The sequence below is a fragment of the Macaca nemestrina genome, chromosome 4, assembly GCF_043159975.1.
Source record: "Macaca nemestrina isolate mMacNem1 chromosome 4, mMacNem.hap1, whole genome shotgun sequence".
Classification (NCBI taxonomy): domain Eukaryota; kingdom Metazoa; phylum Chordata; class Mammalia; order Primates; family Cercopithecidae; genus Macaca; species Macaca nemestrina.
The window spans coordinates 26,945,565-26,965,702 of NC_092128.1; the positions used below are offsets into that span (position 1 = coordinate 26,945,565).

At 50.5% G+C, this 20,138-nt stretch overlaps 1 protein-coding gene across 4 annotated transcripts in view; it reads left to right on the top strand.

Annotated features, from left to right (window-relative positions):
- Nucleotides 1–20,138, top strand: part of LOC105471365 (plexin A4) — a 451,592-nt gene that overhangs the window by 404,693 nt on the left and 26,761 nt on the right. For all 4 annotated transcript variants that reach the window (XM_011723816.3, XM_071094493.1, XM_011723817.3 and 1 more), the window contains 4 exons: nt 4,615–4,883; nt 7,979–8,045; nt 8,897–9,043; nt 13,545–13,704. In XM_011723816.3, coding sequence (XP_011722118.1) covers nt 4,615–4,883; nt 7,979–8,045; nt 8,897–9,043; nt 13,545–13,704 — 643 coding nt within the window. The remainder of the gene's footprint in view (nt 1–4,614; nt 4,884–7,978; nt 8,046–8,896; nt 9,044–13,544; nt 13,705–20,138) is intronic.

Below are 20,138 nucleotides of genomic sequence, written 5' to 3' on the forward strand. Positions count from 1 at the left end.
CTCCTCCCCCAGTCCCACTCATTTTTCCCTTCCTTTTATTTTTCTCCAGCCTCAACTTTGTTTGCTTCAAATTACCAGGATTCTCTTAGGGCCCTGGAGAGTATGCAAATTCCTGTTTAAAGTGAGACATGAGAGGGACAAGAAGATAAGACCATTGTGTGCACACGTGTATGTGTGATTGGCTGTGTAGACTGTGCATGTACCTTATTTATCTTTGTAGTTCTAACTTCCAGCAGAGTGGAGTGCCTGGCACATAGTGGGCATGTGGGAAGTGGTAAATGATTGAATAAATGAGTATCTGTGTGTTTGGCTGAGTTAAGGTGGAAATGGGGTTTTAGGAAGGGAAATTATGTCTGAACATTCTCATACTACTCTGTGGATGGGATGGAATAATCTAAATAAGAATGCAGCGAGGACGAGTATATAAAGTTATTCTCCTTTCTTCATGAGTTCAGAATTCCAAATCTAAGTAAGTTTCCTTTAAAGATGTAACTTTTAAGTTGGATTTTCCGAGAACTTTTACTGACCTGCATTAGCTTGGAGCTATGTGAGATCCAGCCTTCTATGTGAAATTGAGGGACTGTGTGTGCATCATTGTTTTCTTATTTGTTTTTTTTCCAACCCCTACTTGCCCCTGAAGTAGTTTCTCCCCCTTGGTGTTCTGAGTATGGAAACAAGTCATTGATTAATCCAAACCAGTATTTCCCAACCCTTTCAGCCACTGGGGTTCCTGCTCACCTCTGGAAGTGTGAAGAAGGAGGTATCCTCTTGCTTCAGGCTGTCCTGGAGGGGAGGTCACCCGGCCCCCTCACGTAGGGCTCTCTGGGTTAAATCCAGGCCTTCAAGAAAGGTGCTTCCCAGGCACTAGTCATGTAGCAACCCTTTAAAATACAGAGCAATCTTCCACTCCCAATTTCAACCTATCATTGGCTCCTAAACTCTAACCTATTGGGTTACAATTAAAATTTACTATCCAGTTTTATACTCACAGACTTCAACTAAATTAGAGAACCATCTGGTGAATAAAGAAAGTCTTGTTTCAGAGTAGCATTTGCTTGGGCTGGGGAGGGTGGCAGGCAACAGTGAGGAACTGTTTTGGATACTCCTTACAAAGACACTTCACTTCCATCTCCTTCCTTCATAAAGTGGGGAGAAAATTCCTACCTCCCACACCCCAAAACACTGTCCTGATGCACTAGATGTCTGGGAAACTCTTGGAGGAAAGGGATCCCTGGAAAGCAGTCCAGGGAGTCTGAAAGGCAGGTAATAAAACTGTCCCCGTTTAAGTGTGCATGGAGCATGCCAAGAACTTTACATACATTATCTTATTTAATGTTCATAAAACATTACGACATAGACACTCATATTCTCATTTTACAGGAGAGGCAATAGAGCCCAGAGGTGATGGAGTTTTCCTCCACCTACGAGTCACTGTGGTCTCTCTGCTTCTAAAACCCATGCTGCTGAATAGGATACTATTTTGCTGTAGGTGGCTTTGCTAAAATCTTCCTTCCCAGGAACCCGGACCTCTTCCCAGAAGGCATATGCATTTTGCACACAGAGAAAGGTCAGCCTCACAAGAAGCCCAGAGTGTATCCTCACACCAAGTGTGCTATCTGACCAACCCATGTCCTCTTCCACCTCTCTAAATGCCATAGTGCTAAGCCTTCTGGTGACTGCCCTCTCTTAGCCAGCCAGTCTGAGCTGGTGGGAAGCCCTGCACGGGAAGGCTTTAGAGAGACGTCTGAGTTGGCTTTCAGACAGCTCTCAAGCCCAGGGGTAGGGCTAGACATGGTAAAAGATGGGGAGGACGAACGGGCACTTGGGAGCCAAACAAGTTTGGGTTTCGTAATCCAACTCTGCCTGTCATGAGATACGCTGCCTTGGAATAGCTGCAATAGCTTCTCTGAGAGATTGTTCGCTCAATTTTACAAGCACATTAGAAAAATTCATTGAAACAATGTGTGTAATGTGCCAGGCACTGTGCATTGCACATAGTGGGTGCCCAAGAAATGACATTATCTACTATTATTAGAACAAGTTGTAGAACTGCTCTTCTGAGTAATTTGAAGGACAGCGGCATGTATGTGACAGGGATGGTCACAGAGTTGGAAGACAGATAAATGGGGCAATGGAGGCCCGGGCTGATGGCAAGGTAAGGCTGCCCTTCCCTCATCAGCCCCCAGTGGAGGGGAGAACTGGGGGAGGCGGGCATGAAGAAAGCAGAGGCTAGTCCCACCTCCAGAGGTAAGGGGTTCACCAGCAGGGGCTGTGGCCTGCTGTAGCCTGCTTGTCTCTGGCTGTTCCCATCTGTCTCCTGAGAACTGGCCCTCCAAGGACCAGCACCACAGTGAGAGAAATGAAAATGGACCTGATTTGGAAACACACACGTTTCCTATAGCTTCCAGATCCATAGGAGCTACTGATACCCGGCAAGTTGGAGGTTTCAATGAGAGCCCTTCTGTGCAGGGTGCAGGGCTGGCTCACAGAGTTCCCGCTGTGGAAGGGACCTCAGGACTCGCTGGGGTTGGCCTCCTGGTTGAAATTCTCAGGACAGGGCCTGGGTCTGACTGAACCTGGCCTCCTGCCAGTGCCTTGCCCTGAGCCTGGAACACAGGGAATTGGTAATGAGGATCATGAATGTTCTGCCACCCTGTGACTTTGGTTAAACAAGGCTTTCTCTGGCCATCTCCATTTTCCCCAGTTTAAAACCTCAAGAGTAGAGCAGGGGAATGTAGCTGCTCTTTAGGAGCTGGGCTGTGCATCAGCTTTTCATACACTCTCCTTTCAATTCACATCATGGTCCCTGGAGATGGCGGAACGAGGGGCCAAGTGCCTGGATTCATGACCTCCCTCCACCCTTCTCTGTCTTGGGGCTTTGTGAAGCTCCTTAGCCTCACAGCGTCCCTCATAGGGATTATAACAAACCTACCTTTTGGTGCTGTGTGCATTAAGTGGGTCAGTATTTCTAAAGTACATAGAATAGTAGTGTGGAGTTAGATCTATATCAATATTAGCTATCATTATGTTCATTTTGCTGGTGAAGAAACTGAGTCACTAAGGGCCCTAGGAAATGACTGTGACAGAATTAAACCCAAGTGTGATGGACTCTGAAACCAGGCTCGTTACTGCTGTATACATGACACTCTTTCTCAAAGAACTAGAGTATCCAACCCCTCAGGGAGACAGAGCCCTCAAGGTGTGGCTCCGAAGGCACCTCCCCACACCATCCCTCCCACTCCCTGCCTCCTCCAGCACCCCACTTCAGGAGACACACCCTGCAGTGTTCTCAGAAGCTCCCCCTTGGGGGCAGATCCTATAGCTGACTTTTTAAGTAAGTTTTTTGGTTTAACAGAAGCATGCATACAAATCATGCACAAATTGTCAGCGTGCAGCTCAATGACTTTTCCCCAAGTGAACATGCCCATCAAGCCAGCACCAAGCAGAACATGGTCAGTCCCCCAGGAGTCCCAGGGTGCCCCCTTTTAGTTACAGCCACCCGCTAGAGCAGCCATTTATCTACAGCCATTGATTAATTTTATCTGCTTTTTAAATCTTTCTTTAAATGGTATTCTATGAAGACTATGCCCTCTTTAGCATCTGGCTTTTTTCATCCAGTACATTTGCAGGACCCATCCTGTTATTGTGTGTGGCCATAGGTCATTCATTCTTGTTGCTGTGTGGTATCCATTAGGTAGAATACACCACAGTTCTTCCACCTGTTCTCTTGTTGCTAGACATCTGAGTGTTTCCAGTTTGGAGCTATTACTGACAGGATTGCAATGCACACACTTGGACATCTCAGAGGTGGATCTTCCATACTTACCTGAGTTGTTGACTCATGTTTGCTGAGTGAATGGCACACCCTTGCAGGGATCTCCCAATGAACAGACAACGGAGGCAGGAAAATACGACTGTCTTTTTCCTCTTCCCCTGGATAGAGCAGGGTCTTAGAAAGGGCCCCTAAGAAAACAGCAAATGCTAGAGTTAGAAAGTTCTTTAGAGATGGTTGGGCTCAATCTTCCCTTTTTATCATGTGGATAAACTTAGGCCCCCAGAAAAGGAAAGAGACTTACCCAGTGTTACCCAGCAAGGTGGTATCAGAATCCACGTGGAACCCAGATGTCCTGACTCTGAGGCCACTGGTGTATCAACAGCACCCCTAGGGCTGAAGAGGGGTGGGCATTAGGTTAGTCCCAGGCTTAGGGCTGGGGATTCTCAGGGTGTAAACCATGACAGCCCTGGGCACCTGGAATTCCCCACAGGGACTGTGAGGTGCTTTGCCATGGCACAGGGGCCCTCATCAACTCTGCGTCACCATCAGGGAAGAGCTCTGGAGTCTGGCAGAAGTGAGTGCCATCCCAGCCCCGCCATTTACTAACCATGTGATGCTCTCCTCTCTGTGCTTCAATTGATTCGTCTCTAAACTAGAGGCTGCAATCGAGGTTAATCAGATACTTAACTCAGTGCTAAGGGCTTCACAGCATTAGCCAGGTGAACTGTGGCTTAATTGGTGGGTGAGAGGGTCATGGGTATGGGCACAGCCGTCCCATGGGGAGGTCACTGAGCTCCCCACCCTGCCAATGGCATCACGACTCCTAGGTCTCTCTGCAGGTCCCGGGCTACCGGCAGGAGCGTGTGGAGAAAGGCCTGAAGCTCTTCGCGCAGCTCATCAACAACAAGGTGTTCCTGCTGTCCTTCATCCGCACGCTCGAGTCCCAGCGTAGCTTCTCCATGCGCGACCGTGGCAATGTGGCCTCGCTCATCATGACCGTGCTGCAGAGCAAGCTGGAGTACGCCACTGATGTGCTGAAGCAGCTGCTGGCCGACCTCATAGACAAGAACCTGGAGAGCAAGAACCACCCCAAGCTGCTGCTCAGGAGGTGAGGGTGCAGTCTGCGGCACCCTGCTCCAGCCCAGTCATGCACCTGGCTCACCGTGCCTTGCAGGGAGACTGGGGTAGAGCTCCTAGGAGAGCAGTCACGTTCCTAAGTTCAAGGCACTAACTAGCCCAGAGCCAGGGCTACATTGCAGGCCCCCTGAGAAGAATCTGTCCACTGTCCTCAGGAGTCAAGGGTTGCATGGACTTGTTGGCTCACCCTCTTGTTCTCTTGCCCCTATGTCAAATCTCCATTTTTGCTTCTCTGCCCTTCTACTTAATCTTGACCCTGTCTACTGCAATCTCCTCTCATGGAATCTTCAGAGGTCACTTAGTCCATCCTCTGGCCTTATCTAAGTCCAAAGTTGGGTTAGGAGAGAAGACCTGTGGCCTCATGCCATCAGGTGGCAGGGGGCAGCATCGGGAGCATGCTGGAGCTTGTTAGAAAAGCAGAATCACAGACCAGGTACAGTGGCTCATGCCTGTGATCCCAACAATTTGGGAGACCAAGGCAGGAGGATCTCTTGAGGCCAGGAGTTCAAGACCGGCCTGGACAACATAGCAGGCAACATAGACCTCATCTCTACAAAAATAAAAATATAAAAATTAGCCATGCATGGTGGTGCACACCTGTAAATTTCCAGCTATTCTGGAGGCTAGGACAGGAGGATCTTTTAAGCCCTGGGGTTTGAGGCTGCAGTGAGCCATGATCTCACCACTGCACTCCAGCCTGGGCAACAGAGCAAGACCCTGTTTCTAAATAAATAAATAAATAAGTGTAGAATTTCAGGCCCTCCCAGACCCACTGAATCGGAATCTGCATTTTAACGAGGAACCCAGGTTATCCCAATCCATATTAAAGTTTGAGAAGCACTGAAGGAAAGTCCTTTGGTGATGTCTCACTCAGTGCAGCCCAGCGAGTGTTTCCTGGCACCTGCTATAGGCTCTAAATGGGACCAAAGTCCACCACTCAACACCCTGGAGGCCTCAGACTTGATACTGTTGAAACCTTAAAGGTCCTATGTAAAGACATAACCTTATCCTGTGACTTTGGCCTTATAGGAACTAGAGACTGTCTCACTCTATCAGTGCTTCTGTTTGAACTTTCTGTGTACCCTATGACCATTTCTCCTCTAGGCCGTTATTCCAATACCTTTGGCCTTGGCATATCTGAAGTTAGAAAACTCCCACATCATGTCATTTTGTCTAGCCCTCTGCCTAGACCACTCATGTGCTCTCTGCCTGTCCCTCAGACTTCCATCTTTGGTCTCTGGGTCTAAGGCTAGGCTTCAGTGGTTCCCACTTGGTCCAGCAGATAGATTTGGCTTTCAGAAGTGTTTACTTCAGGCTTTTTCCTGGAGCAGTGGGCATTTGCCTGCACAGCTGCAAAAGTCTGCTGCATATAAGAGCCAGCAGACAGCTTTGGAAACAGCAAGGTAGATCATTTTGATTTTTGTTTTACTTTCACCACACAGCCACCCACTGGCATAATTCTAGGGTTGCCACTGCCTGCCAGAGCTCCCACCGACAACTTCCCGGCGTGGTCTCGCTCTGCCTCTGTGTCTCCCCACCCTTATTTTCCATTCCTGTTCTCCTGGATGCTCTTGCTTCCTTCTGCTCTCCTTTCCTTTTCTTCTTCTTGCCCCTGGCTGCCTACCTCCTTTCAATATTCCTCCTTCTTTTCTCTTCCCAGCTTCATTTTGTGCTGGCAGCCTCCCAACTACCTTGGGATTTTAGTTATTAGCATTTTCTGGCAACTGCAACTTTAAACTATCCAGACATACCTGGATGGGCTAGTTTCTCTCTGGAACTGGCCACATACTTAGTGCAAGTTTGAACGTAATTTGTTTTCTCTAAATGGATGCAACCAAGAATGTCCTTGGGCTTACTGCACTGCTTCTGCATCTTCACTTCCAAAGTAAAAGAGTAGATGGGCTTGTGTTGTAGCATGAAAGACACAAGTTAGACTCAAGAATGAACTTTCTGTCATTGCAAATGAAACTGTAAAAGGGCTCCCAAGGGAAGTTCCAAAGGATGTGGAAGCTTTTGCCATAGGACAGTTTTTTGTTTGTTTGTTTGTTTGTTTGTTTGTTTTTGAGACAGAGTCTCACTCTGTCGCCAGGCTGGAGTGCAGTGGCAAGATCTTGGCTCACTGCAACCTCCGCCTCCTGGGTTCAAGTGATTCTCCTGCCTCAGCCTCTCAAGTAGCTGGGGCTACAGGCACGTGCCATCACGCCCGGCTAATTTTTGTGTTTTTAGTAGAGACCGGGTTTCACCATGTTGGCCAGGATGGTCTTGATCTCTTGACCTCATGATCTGCCTGCCTTGGCCTCCCAAAGTGCTGGGATTACAGGCGTGAGCCACTGCGCCCAGCCGCAATAGGACAGTTTTGACACGGCTTGGGATGAGCTGAGTATATGGCTTTATGCTGCTGTGAATGCCAGGAGCCTTTAGCTCAGGCTGTAGGCTCAGTTTGGCCATCTGGCCTTCTGACATGGACCCTTCTCCCGTCACCTTTATTCCTATTCCCTGCCAAATTGGTACCTCCCCAGGAATTTGGGATTCTTTTTTTTTTTTTTTTCACCCAAAAGAACACAACTAGCCCGTAAAGTTCTCTAAGTTTATACTATTTAATAGGATAGCTTTGAGCCACATGTGACTATTTAAATCTAAATTAGTTAAAAATAAATACAAGTTCAGGGCCAGTTCCTCAGACGTGCTGCCACATTTCAAGTGCTCAGTAGCTTCGTGTGGCTGGTGGCTGCCATATTAGACGGCACAGGTAGAGAAAATTTACATCATCACAGAATGTGCAATTGGTCAGCGGTGCTCTAAGGCACTCCAGCCAAAAACCCTCCCACAGCCTGACGCCCAAAATGTCATCTTCCAGCTTTGTAGGAAAAGCTTGTCTTACCATTATGGGGGCGTCTAGGAGTCCATGAAAGTCTTATATTCATTAGGATCTCAAGATTTGGCCTAAACGCTAGAAGCAGCAAGATCAATGCACAATTCCTCCCCTGCCCTTCCCAGCCTGCGGGCTCTGACCAGCTGCTTCTTTCTTTGTCTTGTTCCGCTGCTTCCCTCGGTGACTGCTGACAGGACTGAGTCAGTGGCTGAGAAGATGCTGACCAATTGGTTCACTTTCCTCCTCTACAAGTTCCTCAAGGTAGGGTTGGATGTGGACGTATTTCTGGCCCTGCCTCGTTCATTCTCTGCAGCCTGACTGGGGATCACTCCACAACCCCCAGTTCTCCCTTACTGGGCCTGGCTCTTATAACCCCACAAGAAATGGAATCCATCCTTATCATGGACTGTCTAGGAAAACAGAGGCCTGCAGTCCATCATAGCTCCAAAGACACAGTCTTCCTGAAGCTAGTTTCCTCCCTCCTGGCGAGGAACAGATGAGCCCTGAGAGGCCCTGTATGGTCCCTAAAGCTGAATCCCCCTTTGAAGCTAAAAACAATTTGCCCATTATTTCTCTGCTTTTCCTCTTCCCTCTCCCAGCTCCAGACTTACTGAGGCTGATAAGGGCCCCGGGCCGGTGCAGAAGCCGCATGTTGCGGCAGATAAGCCAGGGATGAGCCTGGGAGGTGGAAGAGGCTCAGCTTCCAATTATTAACTTATGTTCTAAAGAGTTCGTGCCACCCAGGACTGACCTCTGCCTTTGGATGGAGCCTCTGAGAGAGCGGGGTTTGGCAGGGAGGAGGAGCTGAGAGGAGGGCAGGAAGGGAGGGGAGGGGAGCGGGGGAGGAAGAAAGAGCCCTGGAGAGGCAGCAGTAGGAAAGGAGAAACGGGCAGAATGGGAAGAGACCTTGTGATGCAAAGAGCCAGGAGGAATGCCACCCTGAAGGATGAGGAGTTGGAGAGAAGGAGATTGAAGAGCTGAGTATAAAAGCAGGTGGGGGTAGGCGGAGGGACTTGGCAGGGGATGGAAGCCGCCCTTTGGAGAAGTAGGAACTCGGGGGTGCACTCCAGTGTTCCAGGAGCTGCTCCCAATGAGGTTCTTCTCACCTCCAGGAGTGTGCCGGGGAGCCCCTCTTCTCTCTGTTCTGTGCCATCAAGCAGCAGATGGAGAAGGGCCCCATCGACGCCATCACGGGTGAGGCCCGCTACTCCTTGAGCGAGGACAAGCTCATCCGCCAGCAGATTGACTACAAAACCCTGGTGAGCCCACCCATCTGTTTCCCCTGGGGCTTTGACAGGCGGGCTTCGGTCCTGGGTAGCCCTGCTCAGCAGAGGGGATGGCGGAAAGGCTGAATGGTCACCTCTCCAGGTGTGTCTGCTGTATGGGCCCAGCCAGGTGCTCCCCCTGTGTCTATCACCCCAGACTTCCTCTGTTGTGTTTCACCAGCGCATTTGGATTTGGGGACCAGTAGCTCAGACACATTTGAGTGACACTTCAGCCAATGAACTAGGGGTTTCTGGCTACACCAGTTATAGGGTCATAGCCCTTGACCCAGGTGAACTCCTCTTCTGTCCTCCCAGCTTAGAGTCAATGCTTTACAGAAGAGGTCCGTGCAGGCAGAGAGCGGGGGACAGAGAGGAAAGGAAGCTAGAAAGAGTTCCTCATAGTTCTGAAGCCCACATTGCCTTCTGCTTTAAGTTCAAATACAACTGTGACCCGAGCTGTATAATGCAAAGCCAAGGGGGCGTGGTGGTGCAAGGCATTTGCCGAAGGAACATAGGGATCCCCTCCGTTAAGGTCAGGCTCCCTCACCTGACAAAAACAGCTACGCTAGGAGGCACCAAGGCTTAGCATTCAAGAGCATGGCCTTTGGGATCAGACAGACCTGTATTTGAGCCCTGACTCTGCCTTCGACCAACAGGGTGAATCGGGATAGGTCCCTAATCTCTCTGAGTTTGGGTGTCTTTATCGGAAAAAATGAGAACACCAACAGAACCGACTAAAGTGGGGATAATCCTAGTTGTTCAGAGTGAAGTTGTGCAGGGGATCCAATGGGACAAGATGAGCAGGTGGTGAAGCCCGTGTCATACTCATGCCCTAGTGCTTGGTCACACAGGCCCCGCCTGCCTCTCCCCACTGTGACCGTGCGTCCACTCGCTGCTCACTGTCTTTTCAAACCCAGGGAGCTCACTCTCAGGATTTTTTTGGAGATCATTGTGATCTCCAGCCAGCCCTTTCTCTCTGAGAAAGAGAGGACATGGAAGGAGGGAGTATGAAAAGATAAAAGCTGAGTGTTGGGGGTGATATGCAAGTAGCACCCAAGAATGGAAGGAAGGAAAAGAGACAGAAGGGAATGATGAGGACAGGGAACAGATGGAAGTTCAAATGCAGAGGGAGCCACAGCAGGCCGGGGCGTGGTAGGACTGGGAGGGAGTGTGATTCCCGGACAACCCCTGCAACTGCTCTGAGTCGAGGGCAAATTCCAGACCCTGTGGCCAGCTGGGGAGACAGTTCCCACCTCTGAACAAAGCCATCCCTGCTGGCTGGGAAGACTGCGACCGTGATCCACCTATCCCACTCTCATTTTCCAAAAGCCCCGGGAATCCCAGTAGACATCGGAACAGATTTGTGGGGATTGGCTTCCTTATGAAGATTCAAAGGAGCAGCCTGCGAACGAGGCCCCTGCTTCCTGGCAGTTACCATCTGCTTGGAAGGAGAGAGAGAGAGGCTCTGATTAAAATGGAAAAGGGGGGAAAAACCCTTCCAGAAATAGAGACCTGAATGGATTTCTTAATGAGATAGAACTACTGCATAAATGTCTTCCACCCTGTCTTCCCCGTTCCACTCCCTTTCTTTCCTGTCTACTCAGCACCTTCCCAATATTGAATCCAACACAATGAGTTGTAATCATGTTCTGTCCCCAGATTGTAGCATCCTTTGTTCCAGAGGCCACAGTAGTGCTAGTGCACTGAGCTGATTTTGGGTGCCACAACTTAAAGAGAACGTGAGGACATTGGAGTGGTTCAGGGACCAGTATCCATTTAGGTGGGAACACCTGGGGACAGGAGCAGTGAGGAGAGAGGAAAGAAACTGCGGTTTTTTGCCTGCCACAGGGAGCTTTAATAGCCTTCAGGCCTGGGGAAGGTATTTGCACATGTGCAGGGGAGCAGCCCTTTCAGGGTGTGGGCAGACAGCAAGAAATCGTGCAGGACGGCAGCATACAGGGCGTGCAGACTCCAAAGAGCAAGCCAAATACAAAGATAGGGAGTCTTGGGACTCGGCGGTGGCTGGAGGAGCCCAGAGTGCTATGGGCCTGCTAAGAGTAGCCTTGTCTTGGGCGGGAGAGATAACCACAGAGAGGCTCTAAGAGGCTTGTGGGGAGAGTGAGTGTACCACTTTGCAGTCAGGTATGCCTCCTAAGGGTTTAGTGATTTATTGGATTGATGCTGGAGCTTGGACTGGTGTGGCCAAGGACCCTGCTAGTGGGAGTGCCCCAGTACCAACATCAGCAACGTCTGGATGCTAGAGTGCAAGATGCCTACCTAGGAGCTCACTAGAACACTAGGTGCCCATGTGGAAGCCTGGAGCCAGGCAATGCTAGATGCCTACCTGGTAGCCTGCAAGAGCACTAATTGCCCACCCAGGAGCCTGCTGGAGCACTAGATGCCCACCTGGTAGCCTGCCAGAGTGCTAGGTGCCTGCCCGGGAGCCTGCTGGAGTTCTAGACATGCACCTGGAAGCCTGCTAGAGCACTAGATGCCCACCGGGGAACCTAGGAGCATTAGCTAGTTGCCTGGGAACCTGGAAAAATGGAGAATCTCAGGCCCCATCCCAGACCTCCTAGATCAGAATTTGTATCTCAACAAAGCCCCCAAGTGCTTGTATGCACATAAGCGTCTGAGAGGCAGTTCCCTGGCAGAGAAATCATGAGGCAGCTTGTTCACAAACTAGCCAAGGAGCATGGGGGAAGGGAACCTGTGGGTGGCGCTCTGGCTTGGCCAGTGGCCAGGGGCTCTGTCCTTCTGTGGGGCCACTGCTTCCACTTTAGAACGCCAACCCCTGCCCTGAAGTGCACCATGGACTTGTTCTCATGAGGCCATGCTGAACTCCTGCAGCAACTAGAAATGCCAGGAGATTACATTTAGGTGGCCGCCTCTGCCTCATGGGTCCCTCAGAGGAGGAAGCCCAGAGCAAACCATGTTGCTGTCTTGGGAAGGCTGAGCTGCCCCACCAGGCCCATAGGACAGGACAGCAGGGGCTGCCAGAATGGCCCAAGGGGCAGGCTTTTCTCAGCTGTGGAGCAGAGGGAAGGGGCCAGAAGACTCTTAGAAGGAGGGGAGAGCTGGGAGGAGGCACATATGGAGTACTCAAGGCAGAGGTCTCTCCACCATTGTTTTCAGGTTAGGGCATTTTGAGGGTGAGAGTTTGGTTTTATAGATTTCAGGGGTTTTTTTCTTCTCCTTCTTAATGGAATAAGCATGTTTCCATTGGAGCTCATAGCAGTCTAGTTGCTAATGAAAGGCAGGTGCCCAGAGCCCCGGGTTCTGATTGCCACCACATGGAGCAAGAAGGGGGGTGGAGTGGGAGAGAGACTGGTGTCTGGCTCTGCAAACCAGATAGGACAATTGGGAAATGCTTATGGGGGAACAGAGGGAGTGAAATTTCCAAGAAGAAGAGAGACTCACAGAGGGCTCTTTGGCAGCAGGGCCCGAGGGAGAGTTCGGGAGCCCAGAAGGGGAGGGCCACTTGGCATCAGTACCCCTAGGATGCCCAGCCTCTCTGCCTTGGGTCTTGTGCCCTCACTTATTACAGTACCCACAGTACCCACCCCTGTTCCCCACCAGTCTACTCAGGAGCCCACACGGTGCCGTCGATGTAGAAAGATCCCACTGTGAGAACGGCAAGAGAAGAAAAGCCTTGTTGTTTTTAAAGGAAAAGCCCAGAACTTTTTCAAGGAAAAATAAAAATAAAAAGATAGTTTGGTGAAGCAGAGTTTTAACTTTTCCTACTAGTTCCAAAAAGAGAAATGGAGGCCCTGAACTATGCAGTCACCTCTTCCCCCAACACAGGGGTTCAAGTTCAGGGCCAGGAAAGAATCTCAGGTGTCCTGAACCTGCAATCTTTAAAGGGCATCTTTTTATTTTTAAAGAATACATTAAGTGTCTTATAGATTTGCCAACCTCTAATCAGGCAAATGAAACCTTCACAAAAATCAAAGCTTGTGAAGTCTTTGGAGAAAGAAGCCAGATTCCTATTAGTTCTGTGTGTGAGTATGCGTCCGAGAAGGAGTGACAAGAAGGAGACAAGACACACATGGATGGGCAGGGGGTTTCAGAGGTGGGCGAGGGTCTGGGTGTGCCACTGCGACACTGCCTCCTGTGTGCATGTGAGAGAGATAGCACGTGTGCATGGATGCTTTGGTGTCTGTTCTGTTGCAAATTTCCCCTTACTGCTTCCACACGCTTGGGCATTGTCCCTTTGAAAAATCAGGATTTTAATGAAGTTTGTTCTGACAAGGAGTGAAGTGTGCAGCTTGCACTCCCTCAAGGACATTGAAGCCAAGGCATTGTCCTGCTTACCCAGACAGGAAAGGTCAGTGGACTTGGTGGGAGCACAGATGGCCTGGAGCCACCCTACTCCTCCCCAGCCCATCCTGGAGAGGAAGAGCTTTTTAGAATGGGATCCCAGGGTGCTGCTGGGGATCTAGGAGCTTTTCCTGCTACCCCATTTCATATCCTCCTCTCCCCACCTTTCCTTCAGGTCCTGAGCTGTGTCAGCCCAGACAATGCCAACAGCCCCGAGGTCCCAGTAAAGATCCTCAACTGTGACACCATCACTCAGGTCAAGGAGAAGATTCTAGATGCCATCTTTAAGAATGTGCCTTGCTCCCACCGGCCCAAAGCTGCAGATATGGATCTGGGTGAGTAGGCTGTCCACCCAGGGGCTGTCCTTGTGGCTGGTCCTGAACACACCTCACCTTCTCCTGTCAGCAGAGGCAGGGCTGAGGTAGAGATCCAAGGGGGAGAATCACTGGCTGGAGAGAGTCAGGCATGCCTGGACCCCCGAGGAGCCCATGGGGTTGCCTTCCTGGACTGCTTGGAATTGACCAGAGCTGGTCAGTGAACAGTTTGCAGAGAGGAGGCCGCGAGTCACTTGGTAGTCTGTTGGTGATCTGCCTGGCAGGATATGCCTCTGGGGTCCTTTGAATAGCAGAGGGGTGGGAAATGAAGGAGTCATGTCTGGAAAGAAAGGGATTTAAGGGCAGAGTCCGCTAGTCTGAGCTCCTGCGTCCCAAGGTCCTGCCACCACCTCTGTCGTCACCCGAGGCTCTTCCCTTCCACTCAGTTCTGTGGCTATAATTTTTGCCGAATGCCTACAGCTTGAGGGAGCTGGATCAGTGATAGAGAATGGAGAGAAAGTATAGGGAAAATGAGATATGACAGCCTGCTGGGGAGAAGGATGACATTTTAACTCAATGTTCCATGAATAGATCTCCCAGCCTCTATAAACAAGGGCATGCTGGTTAGGGCCACCTGTACTTAGAGCCAGTTATGGTTTGCATAAGCATTTCATAGGATGCTATCCGGGGGAAATCCTCATGGGGAGCCCCAGGATCTGAAGAGGCCCGCGGGGAAGAGAGGTGGTTCCAGCATTGTGGGCCAGCATCAAACACATCTAGATTTGAGTCCTGGTGCCTCCAAATCCTAGCTGTGTGACCCTGGTCAAGTAACCTGTGTGTATGCCTTAGTTTCCTAGCTGTAAATGAAGATAATCATAGTGCCTGCCTTGTAGTAAGAATTCAGTGAGATCATGCATGTAAAAGCCTCTTTAATGCAGTGTGTGGTCCATCATACACATTCAGTAAGTATTGGCTGCTGCTGTCACTGATTATGAGGATAATATAAGGATACTGAGTGTGCCTGTTTGTTGATGCTGGGTATGGAGGGAGAAGCACTGATGTGTGTATATGCTCGTATCTGGAGATTCCTGGCAACATAGTGGTGGGAGGACCCCTCAGACGCCTCTAATCCATCCATCTGGCCTCTAAGCTGGCTTTGGCTAAGCCATCCAAGACAGACAGGCATCTATGCTATTTTCTAGAATCCAGAGGGAATTTTCGTCGCCTCCCACTGCTTCACCCCACTCCCTCTGAATTCTGATGCCTAAAGATTCTTAGGATCAGGAAGTTGTAGCAACTCCTCTAAATTCTCACTTCTTTATTTAACCCCATCTCCTCTCTCTTGGCTCTTGGCTGAAGCTGTTTGGCCCTGTGCTCTGAGCTTGGATGCTGAGGGAGGGAGACTGGGTGAGCATGTGTCTCCCTCCACTGTGGAGGTGTCTCTGAGTATGCTGTTTCTGCAACACGGAGGAAGCCAATATGTGATGTGGTGGGGAGGGGTGTGAGTGTGTGCTCACGTGTGTGCCCTTAGAGTCAGACCAGGCCTATGTGTCTGTGTGCATTTGATTTACTTTTGCTGCCATGAAGATCCCACAGACTCATAGGGTGAAGGAGCCTGTCATGGCCCAGTGGGAGACAGAACAGTTCCTGGAAGGAGGATTTTTGTGTTCCCCACGTCCAAACAATTGAGTGGGATACTCCTTAAAGGGGTTTTCCAGGGAGAATTGAGTTTGGTAGTGGAACCAGCTAGCACCCACTGTTCCTTTGTTTTGTCTGTGGGCATCTTCAGCTTTGCAGGGTCCTTAATGCAATTCAGGTGGGAGGAGAGTCCAGACAGAGTGGGGCCAAGAGGGAGAGCTGTGATAGGAGCAGGCTCCTTCATGCTGGAAGCTGAGATTGCAAAGGTGTGCCAGAACACAGAAGGAGCACCTGCATGCAGCTGCATGAGGAGATGTATGCTTCTGTGCTTAAGAATAGGTGATTTCCCATGGAGGAGCTCACAGAAGGCAGCCCCGTGACCTTCGTCCTGAGAGTCCCTTAAATCGCTCCCTCAAAAAGCCTGGGAGCACAAGCCCAGCAAAGCAAGTCTTTTATGGGATGCAAAGCCTCCTGAAGCCAGAGTTCTAGACTATCTGAAGTGGAAACAGCAGCAGACAAAGCAGGCACAGTCATTCCTGCCATCCACCATGATGAAAGGAAGCCCAAGGGCAGCTCTGCAAAAAGGACCTACCTGAGGGTGGCTGGTCTCCCCAGCTAGAGGCTGCACAAGCCAGGGAAAGGTACCCACTTCCAAGGGGAAACAGGTCTCCAGTGCTTACCATGACTGTTCAAGCTCCAGGCACCCAAACAAACAGAGGGGATCCCTCTGCCATCACATTTGCTGCTGGGCCACACCTGGAGAAATAAGATCCCCACAGCAGGGACAGATAACAGGGAGAAGCAAAGAGAGGCCTGGGGCCCCCTCTCACTGGGAAGGGGCATCTCGTTCAGCTGCTCAGCAACGTCTCCCTGCTCAACCATGATGGGTGCTCTTCTGAGAAGTTCCCTTTTTTCCTTTTAAATCCAGCATTTGGAGCTGCCCGCAAAGCTCTAGGCTTCTTCTTACCAAAGCTAGATTGCATTGCAAGAAAACTGGGGCCTCCTGAGAGACCCAAATGCTTTTTCCACACCGTTCAATCACAGCCCCCAAGAGGAGAGAGAGGCAAGGAAAGTTGTTCCCATCATGTAGGTGAAAGTGCTTTGAAAGCCTAAGAGCAATTTACAAGTGTAAGGTGTGACTATTTATGCCAATAGGACGCATAGCACATTGGCACTCACTCAGCCCCAAGTACTGGACAGGGCCAAGAAGCACAGCATGACCCCCGACTTTCTCCCCCTACCCGCTGTGCTTTCTTCTCTCACTGCTGAGGGCATCCAGCAAAGGCTGCCTTCCCTCTCCTGATGCCCAGCCCTTGGCACGACAGGAGCACCCTTCCCAGGCCAGCTCAGCAGGAAGCAAAGACATTTGGCACCACCTTGTCATTGTCCCAAGTAAATCCAGCCCAACCCTCCCCGCTCTTGCTTGGCTTTTGGCTCCTGCCTTTCATCATCGCTGTGGCCCCTGGCTTTGCCCAACTGCTCACTCCTGACATGTCTATTCATTGCTCCTCAGAGCTCTCCCACTCCTCTCCTTCTACTCCCTCACCAGACTTGTCCAGGCATTAAGGAGCTAAGACAGGAAACCACGTTAGTAAGGGTTCTCCAAAGAAATAGAACCAACAAGGGTTGTGTGTGTGCGTGCATGTGTGTGTGTCTAGAAACAGAAAGAGAGATTCATTTTAAAGAAGTGGTCACACAATTATGGAGACTGGCAAGTCGAAAATCTGCAGGGTTGGCTGGCAGGCTGGAGACCCAGGGAGGAGGCGACAACGCAGTTCAAGTCTGAAGGCCGTCTGCTGGCAGAATTCCCACTTTCTCAAGGGAGGTCAGTCTTTTGTTCCAGTCAGGACTTCAACTGATTGGATGGGGCCCACCTACATTATGGAGAGAAGTCAGCTTTGTTCAAAATCCCCCCTGGTATAAATGTTAATCTCATAGAAAGACACCCTCACAGAAACATCACGAATACTGTGTGACCAAATATCTGGGCACCGTGGCCCAGCCAAGTTGACATGTAGAATTAACTATCCCAGGAACCGCAGGGCCCACTTTCGCTGCAATCTGTTGGAAGCTGGGGAAGGAAAGCGACCCCAGCGGGAGGAGTTGGGACTGAGGCGGAGCTCTAAGGCACAGTGCCCAGGTAGCACTCCCCCTGCTACACATGAGGCTGTCCCCACAACCAGGTTTACGTCCCTTTCCACTCACAGGTATCTGGGCAGGGTAGGTACCTGTTTGCATCACTTAACTCTCTGACAAACATGAGAAGATCCTACCCTGTGGCCAGCTCTGTGCCAGGCATGGAGGTGCCAAAGTGCCTAGGAGAAGTTCCCCACTTCTTAGCAGACTAGCAGAGGCAGGACATTTTTCTGTCTGAACTAAGGAGCTCTTTTCCTCCTCCCTTCACTCCTCAAGGGAAATCATTGGTGCCATTCTTTCCCCTGCACAGATGGAGAATCTGCAGCTCAGAGAAGCACAGTGCCTGGGCCCAGGTACACAGCAGGGAGGTAGAGAGAACTCCGATTCCCTTCACACGCAGTCTCCTCTGCAGCCCCCATTTCCTCTCCCTTCTGCCACTGTCCATGACCTCCAGAGATTCCTGTAGTTTAATGCAAATGCTCTATCAATAGCCCCAGAACTCCACCACCCTCTCTCTGTCTTGCGGCTCAAGTCGAGCGAGCTGAAAGGATATATTTTTTCAAATAAGTAATTCCTGTAGGCAATAAAAAGATACACTATCTTCTGAGTGAAATATAAAGAGTTCACAGCAGCTGTCTCCCCAGTTTGCATTTTCCTCTGCACCTGATGGGAAGGACAGATAAAGATAATGGGATTTTTCTTTCTTTTTTATTTCACCTCCCTCTCTCCCTGGAAGGTGGAAATGTAACAAATTGGATTGTGAGTGTGTCTGTCCTTTGTGCTTGGTGCCTGGAGCAGGGCATCCGGCTGCCGGGCAGAGCTGCTGCGAGAGAGGTCAGAGCTAGCAATTTTCTCTTGGTGCCATGCATATGAATGCCAGGGTCACCTTTCCTCCTTCCCACTGACACCACCTGCCTTCTAAACTCTTCTTTGACCCACCACACCACCTGGACTCATGCCAGAGCCCTGTGTTCCACATTCAAGAATATCTACTAAGTTCTAGCTTGTCTCTCTCAAATCAGGAAGTGGGGCACAGCCTGCCTTTGCCTTTCACTCTCCAGGCATCCCTAAATAGCAACAACTGACCAGTGCACAGCACTTTACAGTTTACAAAGATCTAGTACCTTCAGTGCAAAGAATGCACTTCTATTCAGGAACTTCTTCTTTTAAGCACCAGGTGTCATAGTTCAATCATGTTATATTTGGGAACTTGCTGTCACAATAATTTTTTTTTAAAAAAGAACATTTTTAGAGGGTCACCCCTCCTGCTCCCAGGTGAATTTTCTGGCCTTTTTAGCAGACACACCCTGATCTTCTCTTGGCTCTCCCAGCTCTTCTCTGGTGCCTGCTCCCAGCACTTCAGCTTGGCCAGATGTTGAAGGTCTCAGGGCTCTCCGCCAGGTGTTTCCTTGGGGCTCCCTGCTGACAGGCATGCAGAGCCATGAATCTTGTCTCCTCCTCCAGCCTCCTTCTCGGCCCGGGGTTTGGAGGGTAGAGTGGGCGCTGTGTAGGGCTGGTGTGTGCTTCTAGTGAGAACCTGTTCACAGTGCCCCCAAGGTAAGGAAAGGTGGCAGGGGTGGAAGTCCAAGCATGTGGTCATGAAGGTGGTCCTGCGTGAACTGTGCAGGTCGGTTTTGCTGGCTCTGCCTAGCCTAGTTGGTGCCTCCTTCCACCCTTGCCTTTCTTCAGCAGCCCTTCCTGAAGCTTCCTGGGATGGGTCTGAGGAGAGATGATGATAGGAAGACTGGAAGGGGACTTAATGCAAAGCCTGAAGGGTCCCCAGCCTGGGGTAAAAGGAGGTGCATGTGCACATGTGTGTGTGCATGTGTGTATGCACATGTGTGTGCATCTGTGTGCGTGTGTATGCATGCATGTGCCTGTGTGTGTGCCTGTGTGTGTGCCTGTGTGTGTGCGCGTGTGTGTGTGTGCGTGCATGTGTGTGTGTGCATGTGTGGGTGCCCTTGCACCCACCTGCATATCTACACTGTGAGGGCCAGAACTACAAGGTGCTGTGCACCCTGGGGAGAGTTTGCCTCTTAGCATGGCACCTACTGGTGGGTACGGGACTCTTCAAGAGTCAGACCAGTGGGGTCCTCCATGCCAGCGTCTCCTTCCAGGTTGGCCTGCGGAGGATCTCAGCTTCCCACTGCCAATTACATGGATCTCCACACACTTGGAGGCAAGCCAGGTTCCCTCTACCTCCCCTTCCTAGAGACTCTGCAAGCACGACCTGGCCATCTTCTGAGCATCCCTGAAACCCACACCCCTAAGTATCCCTGAAACATGTCTCCACAGCCATCTCCTGAGCGTCCCTGAAACCCACACCCCTTCCACACTGGCTTAGCTTAGGTCCTCAATGCTACTTCTGCTTTGAACAAAGACGGCCATCCGGGCAGGGCTCATGCCTCTTTGTCCCTCTAATAATGCTCTCCTCTCCTTATCCCCTCTCTGCTCTGTCTCGATGGCCTCAGCTCAGCCCCAGACACCTTGGCAAGGCATGCTGGATCTTTCTTAACTCAGGTCCTGACCTCCCTACACCTCTCCAGCCTCTCCTTTCAACTTTCTCCTGCTCAGACTCATCGATCCCTAGAACTGTGGCATGAGTGTCACCTTTGGACCAGAACACTTATCCCCCTGGCCAGCCAGCAAATGCCCACTCATCCTTCACAATTTAACCTGGG